This window comes from Furipterus horrens, unplaced genomic scaffold (genome assembly GCF_987537825.1).
Source record: "Furipterus horrens unplaced genomic scaffold, mFurHor1.1.pri manual_scaffold_3, whole genome shotgun sequence".
Taxonomy (NCBI): Eukaryota; Metazoa; Chordata; class Mammalia; order Chiroptera; family Furipteridae; genus Furipterus; species Furipterus horrens.
This window is the reverse complement of record NW_028327173.1, coordinates 20,213,857-20,230,455: the sequence shown is the minus strand read 5'-3', so window position 1 is coordinate 20,230,455 and position 16,599 is coordinate 20,213,857. Positions and strand designations below refer to the sequence as shown.

The 16,599-nt window shown below is 54.6% G+C and overlaps 1 protein-coding gene across 1 annotated transcript in view; it reads left to right on the top strand.

Moving 5' to 3' along the window:
- The window catches only part of COL16A1 (collagen type XVI alpha 1 chain), a 49,124-nt gene that overhangs the window by 7,909 nt on the left and 24,616 nt on the right, over positions 1–16,599 (top strand). Inside the window, exons 10-43 of the mRNA XM_090268988.1 lie at positions 7–33; positions 573–608; positions 1,596–1,622; positions 2,683–2,745; positions 3,024–3,065; positions 3,190–3,234; positions 3,335–3,370; positions 3,727–3,789; positions 4,120–4,164; positions 4,249–4,344; positions 4,512–4,550; positions 5,145–5,189; positions 5,347–5,382; positions 5,792–5,902; positions 6,274–6,309; positions 6,540–6,575; positions 6,653–6,763; positions 7,129–7,173; positions 7,925–7,960; positions 8,121–8,165; positions 8,444–8,575; positions 9,289–9,324; positions 9,523–9,630; positions 9,951–10,073; positions 10,172–10,225; positions 10,435–10,476; positions 10,823–10,858; positions 10,944–10,997; positions 11,168–11,236; positions 13,262–13,315; positions 13,407–13,433; positions 14,202–14,261; positions 14,444–14,491; positions 14,624–14,677. Of these exons, the coding sequence (XP_090125114.1) occupies positions 7–33; positions 573–608; positions 1,596–1,622; positions 2,683–2,745; positions 3,024–3,065; positions 3,190–3,234; positions 3,335–3,370; positions 3,727–3,789; positions 4,120–4,164; positions 4,249–4,344; positions 4,512–4,550; positions 5,145–5,189; positions 5,347–5,382; positions 5,792–5,902; positions 6,274–6,309; positions 6,540–6,575; positions 6,653–6,763; positions 7,129–7,173; positions 7,925–7,960; positions 8,121–8,165; positions 8,444–8,575; positions 9,289–9,324; positions 9,523–9,630; positions 9,951–10,073; positions 10,172–10,225; positions 10,435–10,476; positions 10,823–10,858; positions 10,944–10,997; positions 11,168–11,236; positions 13,262–13,315; positions 13,407–13,433; positions 14,202–14,261; positions 14,444–14,491; positions 14,624–14,677 (1,917 nt within the window). The remainder of the gene's footprint in view (positions 1–6; positions 34–572; positions 609–1,595; positions 1,623–2,682; positions 2,746–3,023; positions 3,066–3,189; positions 3,235–3,334; positions 3,371–3,726; positions 3,790–4,119; positions 4,165–4,248; positions 4,345–4,511; positions 4,551–5,144; positions 5,190–5,346; positions 5,383–5,791; positions 5,903–6,273; positions 6,310–6,539; positions 6,576–6,652; positions 6,764–7,128; positions 7,174–7,924; positions 7,961–8,120; positions 8,166–8,443; positions 8,576–9,288; positions 9,325–9,522; positions 9,631–9,950; positions 10,074–10,171; positions 10,226–10,434; positions 10,477–10,822; positions 10,859–10,943; positions 10,998–11,167; positions 11,237–13,261; positions 13,316–13,406; positions 13,434–14,201; positions 14,262–14,443; positions 14,492–14,623; positions 14,678–16,599) is intronic.

Sequence of the window (16,599 nt, the reverse complement as noted above, 5' to 3'; positions counted from 1 at the left end):
TCCCAGGCCCACCAGGAGATAGCCCCTGATGAGGTAAGCCTCCCATTTAGACTGGCAAAAGAAGCTCAGTTAAGGAGGTGCCAGCATGAGCCCTTTGAATAAGGCTTTGGGGCACCAGAGCCTGGGCATGGGGGTATGGAATGGCTATGCAGCTCCCAGCATTCCTCGGGGGCCCTGTCTGCCCACCGACTCTCCTTTGCAGTGGTAGGGGGGTAGAGTTTAGCCCTGAACACTCTAGCTGAGTTGGCAGCAGGTAGCCATGGGAATCATGGGGAGAGCCCAGGCCTTGGCCAAGGGACCCCAGATTATGGGTCTCGTTCTGCTCAATAGGCTGTGTGACCCAGATCCCACTGCTCTTCCTCTCTGGGCTTCAGTTTCCTCATCTGAGAAATGGCTTGGCTCTGGGTGGGTAAGAATTCAGGGTTAAGGCTTGGTGGATAGGATCCTTATCTTCATGTTCTCTCAGACTCCACCCAGAACATATACGATGTTCTGTGTGCTTGGTGTGTACAGGGAGGAGTGGGTGGAGAGGGCTCTCAGAACTGACCTCATGGCTTGTTCTTCCCTTGCAGTGCCCACCCTGTGTCCATGGCACCCGGGAAAGCAACGTGAGTGAATAGAAGATGTGTGGGGTGGGTGGGCACTGGCTGAGAGGGGGCGTTACTTAGAGGTTTGCTTGGCAGCTTCCTGGTTAAGGACAAGGGGGTCTTTGTGCACTTCTACACTCCCTCCCGGCCCATCCCCCAGAGCTGGGCTTGACCCCCACCCCCATCCTCATCAAGCCAGGGCTGCATGGAAGGAAGCCCCCTGCCCTGTGATCTGGGCAAGGTATTTGGATCCAGGGTGGGATGGGGAGAGGGCGGTGGGCAGGAGGATCAGGACCCAGCTTTGCACTCCACAGGGACTCAGGCCTGCTTTGCTTGAGGGCTTCACACATCATCTTTAGAGAGGGGAAGGCTCAGGGTGACATAGTCCAGCACTGGCCCCCCAAATGTATGCTGGCACAAGGTCTCCCCTCCTAATCCTCTCTAGCTGATCCTGGCCTATCCTCCCTCTGGGGTCCAGAAAGACAAGGGAGAGGGACTCTGTGCAAACCCAGCTGGTGCCCAACTGTGCCTCCTCCATGGGCAGCATGAGCCACCCCTTTACCAAGGCCTGACAAGTCACATTGGTCCACAAAGGCTACAACCTCAGCTGCCCTCAGCTCTAAAACCCTTGGGGGACATCTGAAGTACCCGCTCTACTGCCTGCCCCTGTTTCCATTCAGTCCCCCACCAGATCTGGTAACTGATAGTCCCCAGGCATACAGGGGTTACCATGGCAACCGAACAGCCATGTTATCCTAGCAACTGAGGGGTGGAGCTAGTCAAAGCCAGGCAGGTTTAGAGAAGGTAGGTTAGACCCCTCAGCAAGTTTGACAGCCTGAGGATAAAAAGTCAGCCTGCTGGTTGGCCTGGGAGGTGAGCAGGGGCTGGGATTCAGCCTCTTGGTCCTGCCACCATGCTGTGTGACCCTGGCTAAATAGATTGTTCTCTCTGGACCCCTGGGTTCCTTTCCCTCTCTGAGGTGTAATGCTCTCTCCTCTGTCCCCTCAGGTCACAATTGGTCCCTCTGGCCTCAAGGTCAGTCCCAGACGGATAGCAGGACATTCTTGCCCTCTCCGATGGTCTCAGCCTGTCCCGAAGCATGTGATCCTGTTGCTGTGTTGCTATCAGGGCTACCTGAGCCTGGATGTGTGTGTGGTCATTAGACATGTGTGTATTGGAAGGAGTGGGGGTTGGGTGTGTATAAGGATGTTAAGAACTGCCCCTTTCGGAGGCTCTGCTGCACATCAGGCCCAGGGCCACACATAGGCACATTGATGACCTTCGTGACCCCTCTCAAGCATCCTCTGGGGTGGGTACTACCATCTCACTTCAGGGAAAACAGAGACCCAGCTGTGCCCACGTGTGTGACTGGGTGTATCAGAGTGATTTTGTGTGCATGTGGCTACGTGCATCTCTGGACACACGTTTGCACATGTGCAGCCCACTGTAGTGGCATTGAGGGCTGAACGCATATACTTGGCAGGACCGCAGCGCTTGTGAGTGATGGGGTAGGCTGCACATGTGCAGGTGCGAGCTTGTGTGCACCCATGAGTATGTGATATAATTCTTGAGGTCACCTTTATGTGAGTGCTTACTGAGTGCCAGGCTCGGTGCCGGACACTCTACCTGCAGCATCACACCTTGAGGTATGTGCTGACATGAACCCTATTTTATTGATGAAGAGACTTAGGCTCAGAGAGTTCACATGACCTGAGTCACATACTAAAATGGTGGGAGCAGGATTTGAACTCAGGCGGCCTGATACCATCATGGGTCTCTGTGGCTCCATGTTTGTGTCCATGCATGTGTCCCTGTGCCCCTGGGTGTGCTGTGTGTGAGCTAGTGTGCTTGAGTAGGGGCGTGGGGAGAGAGATAGCCTAGGCGTGAGACTATACATTTGCCAGATATAGCCTTTGGCCTGGGAGGGGTGTGCGGTTGAATGCATATGGAATCCATGCGGTGTGTGCGTGGTGGGGCTGGGTGGGTTTGTGCTCATTTCCACACCCATGTGGAGTGGACGGGTGGAGAAGACCAGATTGGGGAGGCTCCCATGTGCCCCGTCTGGTCCTAGCATCCATTTTGGTTTCACCCACAGGGAGGGAAAGGTGAGCAGGGCCTGCCTGGTCCATCAGGCCCCAAGGGAGAGAAGGGAGCCCGGGTAAGTGCCCCAGCCATTGCCTGTGGCAGGATCCTTCCCAGCTGTGCCCTGGGGGTGGGCTGGGATGTGAACTGTCATCTCTCCATCTAGCTGGAAACCGGCAGCCTGGCCCAAAGGAAGGATGAGGGCCAGGGTCTTTCTAGGGGTTAGTGTGTGGAAACCTCTATTTTCTAAGGGCATCCAGAACTGTGGGATTCCTTGGCTCATCCTCTTCAAAGCAGGCCTAGGGAGGCTCTGCTAGGAGGTCCCACCCATGATCGCTTGCTCCCTACCCGCAGGGCAATGACTGCACCCGAATCTCTCCAGATGCCCCGCTTCGGGTAAGACCTAGAGGCGAGGCCTGCTTTAGGGCTAATATGGGGTCAGCCCTGGGGAAGAGGCTGTGCCCTTGACAGCCCACGGCGTGACCCTGGGCCCCTCTCAACACCTTATCTCCCTGCTCAGTGTTCAGAAGGCCCGAAGGGAGAGAAGGGGGAGTCAGGAGCCTTGGTGAGTGTGGGGCCAGGGATAGGGCAGGGGCAGTGGGGTCCTGGCCCCCAGCCTCCCCCTGCTTTATCACCCCTTCTTTTGTGTCTCCAACTTATCTCAGGGACCCTCAGGACTCCCAGGCTCCACTGGTCAGAAGGTAATGGGCCTGGATTTGGAGGGGGTGGTGCCAGCGAGGTCTGTGGGCCCTTCAGAGTTGAGGAGCGAGGCGACATTGAGCAGAGTTGGTAGTCCCCTCCAACACTCCCAGTCATTCCACTGTGTCCAGATTCCCCCCCGACCTACAGAGAAATGCCACAGACCCTGGAGTGAGGGGTCTAGCTGGTTTGGGAGTTCTTCCTGTTGTCTGCCCTTCTGTGGTGACTGAAGCCATTTAATGTCAGGGGAGGCAGAGGCTATGGGTCTCGAAGGGAGCTGTTCTCTCCCAGATGGAGCTGCCCTGGTTCTTCCAGGCCCTTCCCTCAGCCCAGGTCACTTTGCCTCTAACTTTTCCAGGGCCAGAAAGGAGAGAAGGGAGATGGAGGCATCAAGGGCTCTATGGGAAAACCAGGCCGAGATGTACGTATGGTGCTTGGGCCCCTCCCCACCACAACTGCACGTCCCTCAGCTGGGATTTTGGGGATGCTCTGATACCCTTGCTCAGACGGAACGGAGACCTGGGAGGGGCGGGCTGTGCCCTAGGAGTCACAGCAAGGAGGGGGCTTCCTGACTCCCAGCCTAAGAGCCCGTGACCTCTAATTTTCTAGGGTTGACATTTAATGACCTTGGGCCACTGGGTGGATGAAGTCTGGCTTTGGGGAGGGACAGTTGGGTGGGCAGTGGGTCTGTACCCCTTCCAGTGGGGGCGGCAGCCCCAGAGGAGGTGCCAAGCCTTTCCTGTTCTTACAGGGCCGGCCAGGAGAGATCTGTGTCATGGGGCCCAAAGGACAGAAGGTGAGTTGTGGGTGTCTGTGTGGGGTGCAGAGTGGGTGCAGGGCTGATGAGGCAGCTCTTCACACCCATGTCATGTTTGACCAGGGAGACCCTGGCTTTGTTGGGCCGGAGGGGCTGGCAGGAGAGCCCGGACCACCTGGCCAACCTGGGCCCCCCGGAATAGGACTTCCTGGGACCCCGGTGAGTACCCCTTGCCTCTCCTGCCATCCTTCAGAGACCCTTCTCCTGCCTGGCCAGGGGTGGGGAGACAAGGTCTAGGGTCCTGGTTGGGGGAAGGGGCTAGAGTAGATCTCTCTGTAATTTGAGGTCCCTGGGAAGCCTCTACCTGACGCTGTTTCTGCCCTCAGGGGGACCCGGGTGGCCCACCAGGCCCTAAAGGAGAGAAGGTAAGCTCAGGCTAGAGCATGGGCACATGGGGGAGTCCCTGCTTGGCAGAAAGAGAGAGAAGAATGGGGCTGGGGGCAGCCCGGGTGATGGGCTTGTGTTGGGGGAAGAGACCAGGCATCCATTTGAGGGGGCTGGGCTCCCTGCTCAGCCAGCCCCTCAGTGGGAGGTGTCCCCACCCCGGTGCTTGCTGACATGGGAGCCCTGGCCTGGAATCCAGGCCTAGGGGAGTGTAGGCCTAAGTCTAGTAATGACCAGACTGGCCCTCCAAGCTCATTTTAGGGCCTTGTGCTTTCATGAGCAGAGGGCCCTGGAAATGTTTGTCTGCTGTGGTTCCTCTGGAGTCAACCAGATCACTTTCCAACCTGCTACACTGGGGACTGGGTACACAGAGGCCTCACGTTCTCCCTGCCTTTGCAACCAAGAGGACTTGCATTAGACAACAGGAAGGGAGTCTTTGCTGAGCAAACAGACCAAGAGATGGGAGATGTGGCAGAGATTATCCTGCTGTTCAGAGAGGAGATTGGATGGGAAAGGCATGAGTGGGCTGAGGTCGCAGCCAGGTGCCTCCCCCTTAACCCTTCTTCTGACCACAGGGCAGCTCTGGGGTGCCGGGAAAGGAAGGTCCTGGCGGGAAACCTGTGAGTGACTCCAGTTCGGTGGGGGTTGGGGGGCTTCTGCCCATCATGCCCAAGTCTGCTTTACCAAGGCCTCCAGAGGTGGGGGCTAGGTCCTTGGGCCCTCTCTTGGAGCACCAGTCCCTTGCCCTGGTGCTAACGCCCACTGTTTCTCCCACAGGGGAAGCCAGGGGTGCCAGGGCTGAAGGGAGAAAAGGTGAGTCTCTGGCTGGGTTACCCCAGGTTGGGGTGGGAGTGGGGGACCCTCTCTGGAGGTGACACTAAGCATCAAGGGCCCTATGGCCAAGGGTGCTAACCTTCCTTAGGGGACCCCATCCCTTCTTTGTTACTACAGTGTGCATGTGTGATTTATGACCGTGGCAAGTTTCCACATCTGTAAACAGGACACAATGCTTTCTGTGGCTGGTGGTGAGGATGCAGTTTTGTGAGGTCTGGGAATCGGTAGCTGAGTGTATGAGTCAGTTGAACAGAAAGCCCCTGTCGTGTCCTTGCGGTTCACTTTGAGGCTGGGGCTCAGGCGCTGGCCCACCCAATGCCTGCAGCTCCTTATCTTCCCCTGGGTCTCTGCCCCACCTCGTCCATTTGTGCTCTCTTCCTTCGGCCAGGGTGACCCCTGTGAAGTGTGTCCAACGCTGCCTGAAGGGCTCCAGAACTTCGTGGGCCTCCCTGGAAGGCCAGGGCCTAAGGGGGAACCGGGTGATCCTGCACCAGCCAGGGTGAGCGCCTAGGGTAGCCATGGAAGGACCCCACAAAAAACATGGGGGCGGGGGGATGATCATGGCGAGGTGTTAGCAGAGAGGCTGGGCCATAGAGAGGTGATGGGCAGAAGGTAGGGGCCGAACCATAGAGTTTAGGGCTGGGCTAGAAGGCCACCCGGGTCTCCATGGCAACCTCCCAGCGTTCCTGAGGAACCGCTAAAATGCCTTTTGGGCAAGCTGGTGTGGATCCAGCCCTGATAGTGAGCAAAACTGTGCCTTCTTCTTGGGACTGGGTGTTGGCCGGGGGTGGTGGAAAGGGGCGGGCAGTGCTGGCTTAGGGTCTGGGCCTGGACTCCCCACCCCTCTCCCACACAGACTCTTTCTTTTAGGAGGGCCTGGGAGCTGTTGGACAAAAGGGTGATCGGGTATGTACAGGAACTCTCTGGTGGGACAGCTTAGCCTGGTTTCATGTCCTCCACCTGTCATGTGGGTTGATGAGCCCTGGCTCTGGGGTGCTCCTGACTTTGAACTACCTAGAACTCTTGGGTGTTTGAAGTGTTTGTGGTGTGTGGCATTGCTGTCCTCACACATGGCCAGGAAGTTTGGGGTGTCCCAACATGCCCAGTCTCAGCCCATACACATTTTCTCCCTGCAGGGAGACCCTGGACTCCAAGGCCCGAAAGGAGAAAAGGTGAGAGAACCCCAGTCACCTGGCTGCCCCCCTCTGACTATTGGGGACACTTTTGATCCCTTTTCTTTCTTCCCCAGGGGGAGTCCTGCTTGTCCTGCAGCTCTGCTGTGGGGGCCCAGCATCTTGGGCCTTTTCCAGGGGTCAAAGGGGACGTGGGCCCTTCTGTCTTTGGTTTGCCTGGTCTTCCGGTGAGTGACTGCTTCCTCCTGGCACAGCTCAGTCCAACCTGTCCCTGCTCCATGGTGGCATCCCTGGCTCTCTAGGCCCCTGCATCTCAAGGCAGAGACCAGGAGGGAGGCCCTGAGGCAGGTGTCCCAAGCCTGCAACTGGTCCCTCCTCCATTCCTGCACTGCCCCACCTGCCCCCAGAACTGCCTCTTAGAACCTCTGAGTGCTCAGCTGTATAACAGAAATAACTGTCCAGCTACATGCAGGGCTGTGGGATTTGTAGTTCTGAGCTGTAATTCTTTTTCTGGGTAGTCACTGGGACCCATGGAGTCTTGAAGGGATGGGAATGGGAAGATGCTTTGACTGTAACTTGATTTTTTTTTCAGGGGAAAGTTGGGGCTCCAGGGCCAGCAGGGCTGAAAGGAGAGAAGGTGAGGCCTGGGTTAGATGCCAGGGGCCTCTTAGCAGCGAGACAGGGGAGAGGGCCCTGGGTGGGCAATAGGAACAATATAGACAAGGGATCATAACTGTACATTTACAGTGAAGTAAATTCATTAATGTTTTACAAACCAGGGTTGAAGAATTTATTTTTGAGAGCCCTTGTGTTCTCCAAGAGAATTTCTTAATGTTCTATTTTTAATTTATTGGTAATTTAAAACAAGTACATTTCAGGATGACCTTAGAATAATATAATAATATTAACACTTTACTACTTATGATGTGCAGGGCACTGTGCCAAGTGCTTGTACATGTATTAACTTGTTTCCTCCTCTTAAAACCTTATGGGGTAGAGACTTCACTATTCCCATTTTACAGATGAGAATACAGAGGCACAGAAAGGCCAAGTAAATTGCACAGTCAGTGCTTGTGTGCAGAAGTGGGATTTGAGCCCAGGAAATCTGGCTCCAGAGTCTGTAATCTCCACCTCTCAGCCAGCTCCCTCAATCTCAGTGCCTGTGTTAACTTTTGTATTTATGGTTGCATTGGAGACAAATCACAGCATTGAACTTACAATGCAGCCTGACTCAGATGAGGGGTTCTGGGGGTGTACGCGTGTGTTCAAGGGTAAGAAACTCTGAAATGCATGTTCAGACTCAGCTCTACCAAGCCAATGGCACCTGTCATTTCTCAAATAGAGCTTTGCAGCCCTGCTTGACCTTATGTTCTCTGCTTTGATCTCAGGGTGATTTCGGGGAGGCAGGGCCAGCTGGCAGTTCGGTAAGTGTGTTTGGGACGGCAACAGCTCTGGGAAAGGACAAGGTGGGAGGTGCTGCCCACTGCTGGGGGGATGACAGGCCTGGACGGTGCCCCAGCATGGCCTGGGTGGATGCTGGGCATCAGACTTGGTTTTTTGTTTGTTTGTTTATTTATCACATAGGGGCCACCAGGGGCAGTGGGACCCGCAGGCATCAAAGGGGAGAAGGTGAGTATGGGGACATTCCCCATACCACAGCCTGGGGTGACTTCCCAAACACACTCAACTTGCTCTCCTTCAAACTCTCCCAGGCTCCCCAGTATCTAAGGGTCATAGCTGATCCCTTAGCAAGACCCCTGAGGACTTGGCCTTACCTTCCTTTCTTACCAATTCTTACCTCTCCTGAGGTATCTTTTGCCCAGTAGAGGTGCCATATCACAGGCCTGGGTACACTCCAGCTTCCAGTCCTGGCCTGGAGCCCCCAACCCTGTGTCCTTGCTTGGCAGGGGGAGCCTTGTGAGCCATGTTCAGCTCTGTCCAAGACTCAGGATGGGGGCAGCCATGTGGTGGCCTTGCCTGGCCCTCCTGGAGAGAAGGGAGAGCCTGGGCCTCCAGGCTTTGGCCTGCCAGGAAAACAGGTGAGTTCCAGGGCCTCTGGAGGGGCCATGCAGACAGGGCTCAAGAGAGGATAGGGACCCCACCTGGGTCTCTTGGTTCCCTGGGCAGTGGGGAGTAGCTGGGAGTGTGTGGAGTGGTTGGTGCCTTTGTCCCCAAAGAGAGCTGTCCTGATAGGCTTCTGCCCTTGATCCTGGGACACAGGATGGTAGGATGTGCAGACAGACCTGGGTTCAAATTCTAGCTTTCTGACTTCAGCAAGTTCTCTATCCTCTTAGTGCCTGTTTCCTGTGCATAGTGGTCTAAAGCCTGGGAATCATGTGCGGGAAACACTTCCCAGCACACAGTAGGCATTCAGGAAATGATAGTTATCACTGTGGCAATTATTATTGTTACTGCTTTACCAGTAACAGTGACAGTATACATAATTTCCCAGCACTGCTTCACATGTATTAGCTCATCTAATCTCACAAGAACTCTACAGTATAGAAGCCTATGCTATTTTATCATTCCTATTTGACAAATGAGGAAATTGAGGCACAGAGAGGTTAAGTAATTTGCCCAGGGTCACCCAGGCAGGAGTCTGGCTCAAATCTTTCCTTAATCTATACAGTATCCAAGGGCGGAGATTTGGGTCTGTTTTGTATATTGTAGCATTTCCTGGGTCTAGCACAATGAGAGCCCCTTAGGGATGTCTTGTATGAGTAAGGGGGTGCTGGAAATGCTTTCTCCTCAGGGCAAGGCTGGAGAGCGTGGATTGAAGGGGCAGAAGGTGAGAAACCACAGTAGGCATGGGGAGGTACCACCTCTTATCAGATGCCCTCTCTGCCTTTCTCTCTACTCATTGCCTACTCTCTACTCCCTGCCCAGTCCCAGACCCAGCGAAGGGCTCTGAGTACCTGCAGGTCCCAAGGGGCAGCCTACCCCCAGCTGGGTCACCTCTGCCCTCCTTGATCTCTACTTCTTACAGGGTGATGCTGGGAATCCTGGGGATCCTGGAACTCCAGGCACCCTAGGGCAGCCCGGACTGTCGGGAGAACCTGGAGTTCGGGGCCCCATAGGGCCAAAAGGAGAAAAGGTCAGTCAGGCAGGGGGCAGTTTGTTGCATGAACAAAAAGAAATCTAGCCAAGAGTTATGAGGGGGGAAGGCTGTGGAGTCAGGATGTGAGTCTTCTAGGATGCCAAAGCACTGGGTAGAGGCGCCTCTACTCTTCCCTGAGGCAGGTGAAAGCTAGGAATGTCAGGTGCCTGTTTTGATCTCCCAGGCTGAGGTGGGGGCAGTGGAGGGGCAGAGCTCACAGAAGGGCATAAGGACCCCTCCTGCCCCATTCATGCCTCCTGCTGGCCTGACTGCCCTCCCTGGCTCACCCACTCTGGGGTATGCTCATCTCTGACTAGGGTGATGGCTGCACTGCCTGCCCCAGCCTGCAGGGGGCGTTGACTGACGTGGTGGGACTGCCTGGGAAGCCAGGCCCCAAAGGAGAGCCAGGCCCAGAAGGCGTGGGTTGGCCTGGGAAACCGGTGAGTTCAGGCTGCCTGCCCTCTGGTCCTTTTCTGTCTGGGCTTCCCCTCTCTCCCCATCTCCCCTGTGGGACCCATGGGCCATCTGTGTCTTTTAGGGCCAACCTGGTCTACCAGGAGTTCAAGGGCCCCCAGGACTGAAGGGTATACAGGTAAGTGTGAGTATGGGGGACCTGAGCTGCAGGTATGTGTGGGTGAGGGTGGGAGTGGGGAGATACATGGGGGCAGTGGGCTGGGGCAGGGAATGGAGATCAGCTATCAATTAGGGAGGAAATGTGGAGGAGGTTAAGGAGGAGGGGCTGTGGATGCGGTCAAGTGTGAGTGGGACTCTCAAGCCAAGGATTTCCTTCTGCCTCTTCAGGGAGAGCCTGGGCCTCCAGGAATAGGAGTCCAGGGGCCCCAGGTGAGTCTCCAGCCTTACCTTTGCCTGCCTGCTGACCTCCCCCCCTCAACAACACTTCCACTAGCCAGCTGTCCAATCCCATCTACCCTGAAAATCACAAAGCTCTGCCCTCCCCCAGATGCTCCAGGGCACAGCTCTGGGACAGAGCTGTGCAGCTGCCTTAACCTCACTTCTGTCCAAGATCTTGGCTTTGATCCTTGCCTCTCTGGCCCTCAGGGTCTCCTTGGGGTGCTCCTCTGAGGGCTGGCAGACAACTCACCCCAGACCAGGTCTGCCAGTGGGGCAAGGCCAGTGGGGCAGGTTGGCTTGGACAGGTGTGGCCCAGTCTGCCTCTTCTGACTTGCAGGGGGAGCATGGAGCCCAGGGTTTGCCTGGCATTCAGGTATGTCTGCCTTGAGCCTGGAGGAGATGGCAGGGGAAGGGGCCGCTCTAGAATAAGGGATAACTAATTTTGCTTCCATCTGTAGGGGTTTCCGGGACTTCAAGGACCACCTGGCCCTGCTGGGGAGAAGGGTACCAAGGTGAGCCTCTGCCTGCTTGGGCACTAGGCCTGCCATACTTTGATGTGACCTGGCATCGGGAATAGGGGACATGGGAACTGAGTGATGCCTATCAGAGGGCTGCCCAAGACCTGGTCTGATGTGTCTCAGCTGTTGAATTGCCCCTGCAACCTTTGTACCTTCTTCTGCAGGGATCTCCAGGGGTGAAAGGAGCCATTGGACCCATGGGACTTCCTGGTGCCAGTGTCTCTGGGCCTCCGGTAAGGGTCCTCTCTGTGCTCCATGCTGAGGGTATTACTGGGACCAAGGGCGTTGCTGCCAGGAAGAGGGCAAGGGGCCGACACTGCCTATCCCAGCAGCACAGGGGATGGGAGTGGAGAGGCCTCAGTTCCGCCCAGCCTCAGAGAAGGAAGACCACACCTGCATAATGACAATACTGATCACCATCATTTTTTGTGCAGTGACTGTGCCAAGGCCCGTGCTAAGCTCTAAACAAACAGTTATTCCCTTAATCCTCACAATAGCTCTGTGAGGGAATGGCTATTATTGACTGACCCTATTTCACAGATAAGGAAACTGAAAGCCAGAGAGTGAGGAGACAGAGCCAGGACCCGAACCCAGTTCTGTCTGACTCAAAGCCCTGCTTCAAGCCGTGGAGTTGTTAGGGAATCCCCTCAATCAGTGCCACCCAGTGGAACTACCGGTGAGGATGGAAGTCTTCTGTTCCGCACTGCCGGAGGTGGCAGCCGCTACAAGCCACATGTGGCCATTGAGCACTTGCAGTATAGCTAGTGTGACTGAGGAATGAAAATTTAAATTTCATTTAATTTTAATAAATTTAGTGCTGGCTGGGTGGCTTGGTTGGAATGTCATCCTGTACACCAGAAGGTTATGGGTTTAATCCCCAGTCAGGGTGTGCACAGGAAGCAACCGATGAATGTTTCTCTCTCCCTTCCTCTCTCTCTAAAAATCAATGAATATATCCTTGAGTGAGGATTTAAAAAGGAATTAAAAATTAATTTAAATTGAAATAGCCACACGCGGCTAGTGGCTGCAATACTGGACAGCGCACATCTGTCTAGACCAGCAATACTTCAAACCCTCAAAGACCCCCCTACTTATAATTGTCCAATAAGTCCCATGTCCTAAAAGATGTGTTTATTGAACAAACTGCATTGATTTAGTAATACCAAATGCATTTCTTCTTTTCCATTCATCAAAGACCTGTGTAACAATCAGTTTCTATTTCACAAGAACCCACTAGAATTTTGCGAGATGATATAATTCTAGCCTAAATCAAAGAAATGCTACGTTTCAGCCAGTCTGGGCCATGCCAGGTTGTGGGAAAATGGTAGAAATTGTTCATGGGCTTTCAGTAATGTTGAAAATAGCCCCATGAACTGTATATTTTCTGTACTTATGGATCTCTAGAGAAATTCCAGTGCCAGTTTTGGGGATCAGTGGTGGATTCCTTCAAGGGTGCTCTGAAGCCACAGGGGCCAGGGACTAGCCCAGGTCCTTACAGCCAGTCTGTACTGCACAGCAGAGCTGACTGTCACGGTCCCTCCCTGCCTGTCCCAGGGACTCCCAGGATAAAGCAGAGGTAAAGATGGAGGAGGTCCTTGTTGTTGGGGAGCTTCCAGTCCCATGTGTGAATGTGGCATGTTCCATAGGAAGGCAGCCATCAGAATGCCAGACTGACCTCCCCAGACCTGCATGTCATCCAGGAGGTTCCCCAGTCCCGGTCCCACACTCACTAGCTATGACATTAGGCAAGTGACAACCTCTCAGAATTTCCAATTTCTTACTGATAGAACAGAAGCTACAATAAATCATCTGAGATAACCTTTGTGATCAAAAGAACGTGTGTCCAACTCTGAAAGGGCAAAGGAGAGAGCAGGGATTCCAGGCCACACAGACTTGGTGTTGGTATATTACAAAATTTCTTTCAGCCTCAGTTTCCTCACCTGTAAAACAGAGCAGTACCATCCTGCAGGGCTGGGGGTGAGGATTGCATTCACTGTTATCTGACAGGCGCTTGGCCCGGTGTCTGACACAAGGTGATCAGGGAATGCCAGGCTTCTTCCTCCTCCCTCCTCTCCTCGTCTCCTGTGCCTCAGCCTTGTCTCCTGTGCCTCAGGCTTGTCCCCTGGAACATGGGTGCTGGGATATGGGCTCCAGGGGAGCCTGGCGCTGCTTCCGTTTGTCCCGTAGCCCCCCTGCAAGCTGGCTGATGCTGGCTGCTGTGGAGCACTGACCACTGACCCTGGGCTCTCTCTCTTAAGGGACCTGTTGGGCAGCAAGGACAGACTGGACTTCCTGGAGGCAGAGGGACGCCAGTGAGTACAGTGTCTCTGGGCCGCAGGAAGCCAAGGCTGGCCCTGCCTCCGAACTCTTGCCTACTCCTCTTCCTGTGTTTCTTCCCTGCAGGGTGAAAAAGGATCTCAGGGAGAGAAGGTAAGTTCCCTCTCTCGCGGGCCATTAGCAGCTCCTATAGTCCTGCGACCCAAGGGAACCTACGTACAAGCTGGTGGCCCTGACCTGGAGAATGGGGACCATCCTGGTCTCCTTGCCTCCTACCAGCTCCCTGGTCCCAGGGAGCAGGGGCCCCAAATGCTCCCCACATTGCCTGGATGCTGACCCAGGGCTCTACCAGGATCCCAGGAAACCCAGAGAGTTCCAAGATGCCCCCTGGGGACAAGGGGCAGCTGCATTTTCAAATGGATGTGGGTGCTGAGTCAGAGGACAGGGGCGGGGACTAGGTTGGGAAGGGTGAGCATCGAAAGGGCAGAGATGAGAGGGACTGGGAGAGAAGGGCATGGAAGCCAGGCTGGGCTGAGGGGGGTGGGGCTGCGGCAAGGTGGAGCTGCGACAGCGCTGGGGACAAGCATACCTGTGCTGTAGCAGACAGAGGCGAAACTAAAAACGCAGGAATAGCAGCAGCCCTTGTTTGCTGAGTGCTTGCCATGGGGCAGGAACTCTGCATACACTAAGCTATTCCAGCCTCATGACAGTCTATGCATTTGGTATTACTACCCCCACTTAACAGATGAGGAGACTGAGGTTCAAGTGGTCGAACAGACTACCCAAGGGCACAATCCTAAGAGGCAGGTCCTAGATTTAAACCCTGGCCTCTCCATGCCAGGTACCTCCCTGTTGTCAGTTTCCAAAAGGGCCCCTCCCTTCCATTCTTGCCCTCCTGTGACAAAGCTCCTATATTTTCAGGGTGAGCCAGGGGAGTGCTCCTGTCCCTCCCGAGGAGACCCCATCTTCTCTGGCATGCCGGTAAGTGGTGCTGAGAGCCTTACCCCCAACCGGGGGGAGAGGCCCGGCTTCCTGACACAGCCCAACGTGCCGGAGCCCCGCAGGGCTTTGCGCCCTAGTCAGCTGCCTCCCCATGCAGCCCTGCGCTTGGTGTGGACGTTGTCTGTAACCTCTCCCCTTTTGCGACCCCCACTCCCACCCAGGGCGCGCCGGGACTTTGGATGGGCAGCTCCTGGCAGCCGGGCCCGCAGGTGTGTGTCGCTTGTCTCCTCTGTTTCTCCTCTTGTCCGCCAGCGCCCCTCAGCTTGCCCGCCCTCACACTGCTGCCCCCAGCAATGGGGCAGAGCTTTCTTCTGGGTCTGATTATTTCTTCTCTCCCTCAGGGTCCCCCAGGTGTTCCCGGACCACCAGGCCCCCCCGGAATGCCTGGGCTGCAGGTAAATAATGATAAGAGAATGAGTTTGGGAGGCACCCCCAGTGTGCAGCTGCCTCGCTGGGCACACACACCTGTCACTTCTCACTCATCTGTGCTCCTGCTCCCCAGAGTGCTGCAGAGGGCCCGCTGACCCTTAAGGCGGGCTGTGAGCACTGCCAGACTTTTTTCGAGGAACGTCCTGTTGTATGTTGGCCCAGGCACCCTACTGACACCCATGCCAGGCCCAGGCCTTGGCCAGCTGTCAGGAACCCAGAATCTGGGTCAGATTTAAGATTTTCTTACACTGGTACAGAACTCCACCTGTTTTTTTGCGCACCTGCTATTTTCCAGGGACTGTTTTATTTTTTAGGTGCTGGTGATAAAACAGTGGACAAAAATAAAAATCCCTGCTCTCTTGGAGCTTGCATTCTAGTAGGAGGGGGCAGATGATGAGCAAGATAAATAAATATAATACAGTATGTTAGGAGGTAATCCATACTAAGGAGAAAGATAAAGTGAGGAGTGGAGACTGGCCGCCGGGGTAAAGGGAGAAAAAATAAATAAATAAAAGATAAAGTGAGGAGTGGGATAGAAAATGGGAGGAGAACAGGAAAGAGATTTGGGGAGAATGTTGAAAAGAAGGTAACATTTGAATTAAGACTTAAAGAATATGAGGTGTGACCCTCATTATCCTTTCTCCCAGGGGAGAATATTCCTGATGGAGGTGCAAAGGCCCAGAAGAGGGAATGTGCTGCCTCTGGCGAGGAGGCCAGAGATAGTAAGGAGAGAGTAGCTGGAGCTGAGATCCCTGCCACATTGTGATTAGTGTTCATTCCAGAGCCTGGCAGCCTGACTGGATCCTAGCTGTGTGATGTTGGTCAAGTTACTTACCCTTTCTGTGTCTCCAGTCTTTCATCTGTTAAGTGGAGATAATTACAGCATGCACCTCGTTAGGCTATTGTGAATTTTAACCAAGTTAATGCATGCAAAGTGTGTAGCACTGTGCCTGGCACATAGTAGATGCTTAGAAGGCATTTGCCATCATTACGACAACTACTATTATTATTTTACATCCATTTTCTCATTCACTGAAGTCTTATATCAACTCTAGTAGGATAGTGATGGTGTCCCTGAGTCACAGCTGGGCAAACGGAGGCTCTGGGAGGTGAAGAATCTTGGCTGAGGTCATCCAGCTAGGAGGTGGTGGCACTGGACTGAGCTTCCCAGTGCAGAGCACTGTCTTCCCCCCTGGGCTGCCTTTCAGGACGGCTCCCCAGTGGTTTACACACCAGGCTACACTTTCCAAAGTTCCTAGGAGGCACTGACAGTGGCTTCTGCATGTCTGGCTCTCAGCCTCTGACAGAATGATTTTCACCTGAAGAAGGAGGGCAGAATCAGACAGAAGCTTTTTATAAACTATGTATTCCCCGCGGCTCTGGTGATTTGGCAATTTTACACAAATGCGTGCACACACGCACACACACACCCTCAACTGATGGAAGTCTCCACTCTGATCACAATTCTCTCCATTTCATCTAGAGGCAGAAGCAGAGCCAACTCTGGGTGCCCCGGGGGCAGCTACACATTTATTAAGTGTCTGGGCTTCCTGCTCCACTCCTGCTGGGAAACGGGAATCTGTCTGCAGGGAGCTTGCAGTTTGCTTGGGGAAGCATGACAGCCATTGCAAAGAGATCCATTAACCAGCTCACGCTGATGTCGTGCGAACCGTGCCAAGGCATGCTGGGGGAATGAGGCCAAAAAGAGTGACTACTGAGCCCGGTGGTCCCAGGCACCAGAGTCCTCCTCCCGTGCCAGTGCTGGAGACCAAGCCGAGGCTGCCACTACCAGGCTACCAGCTGCCCTGTGCCAGGCAGGGTGCAGGTCTTCCTCGCCAGGTCGTCTCCTGCAGCTCCTCTTTCAGGTGCAGAAACTGGCTCGGAGATA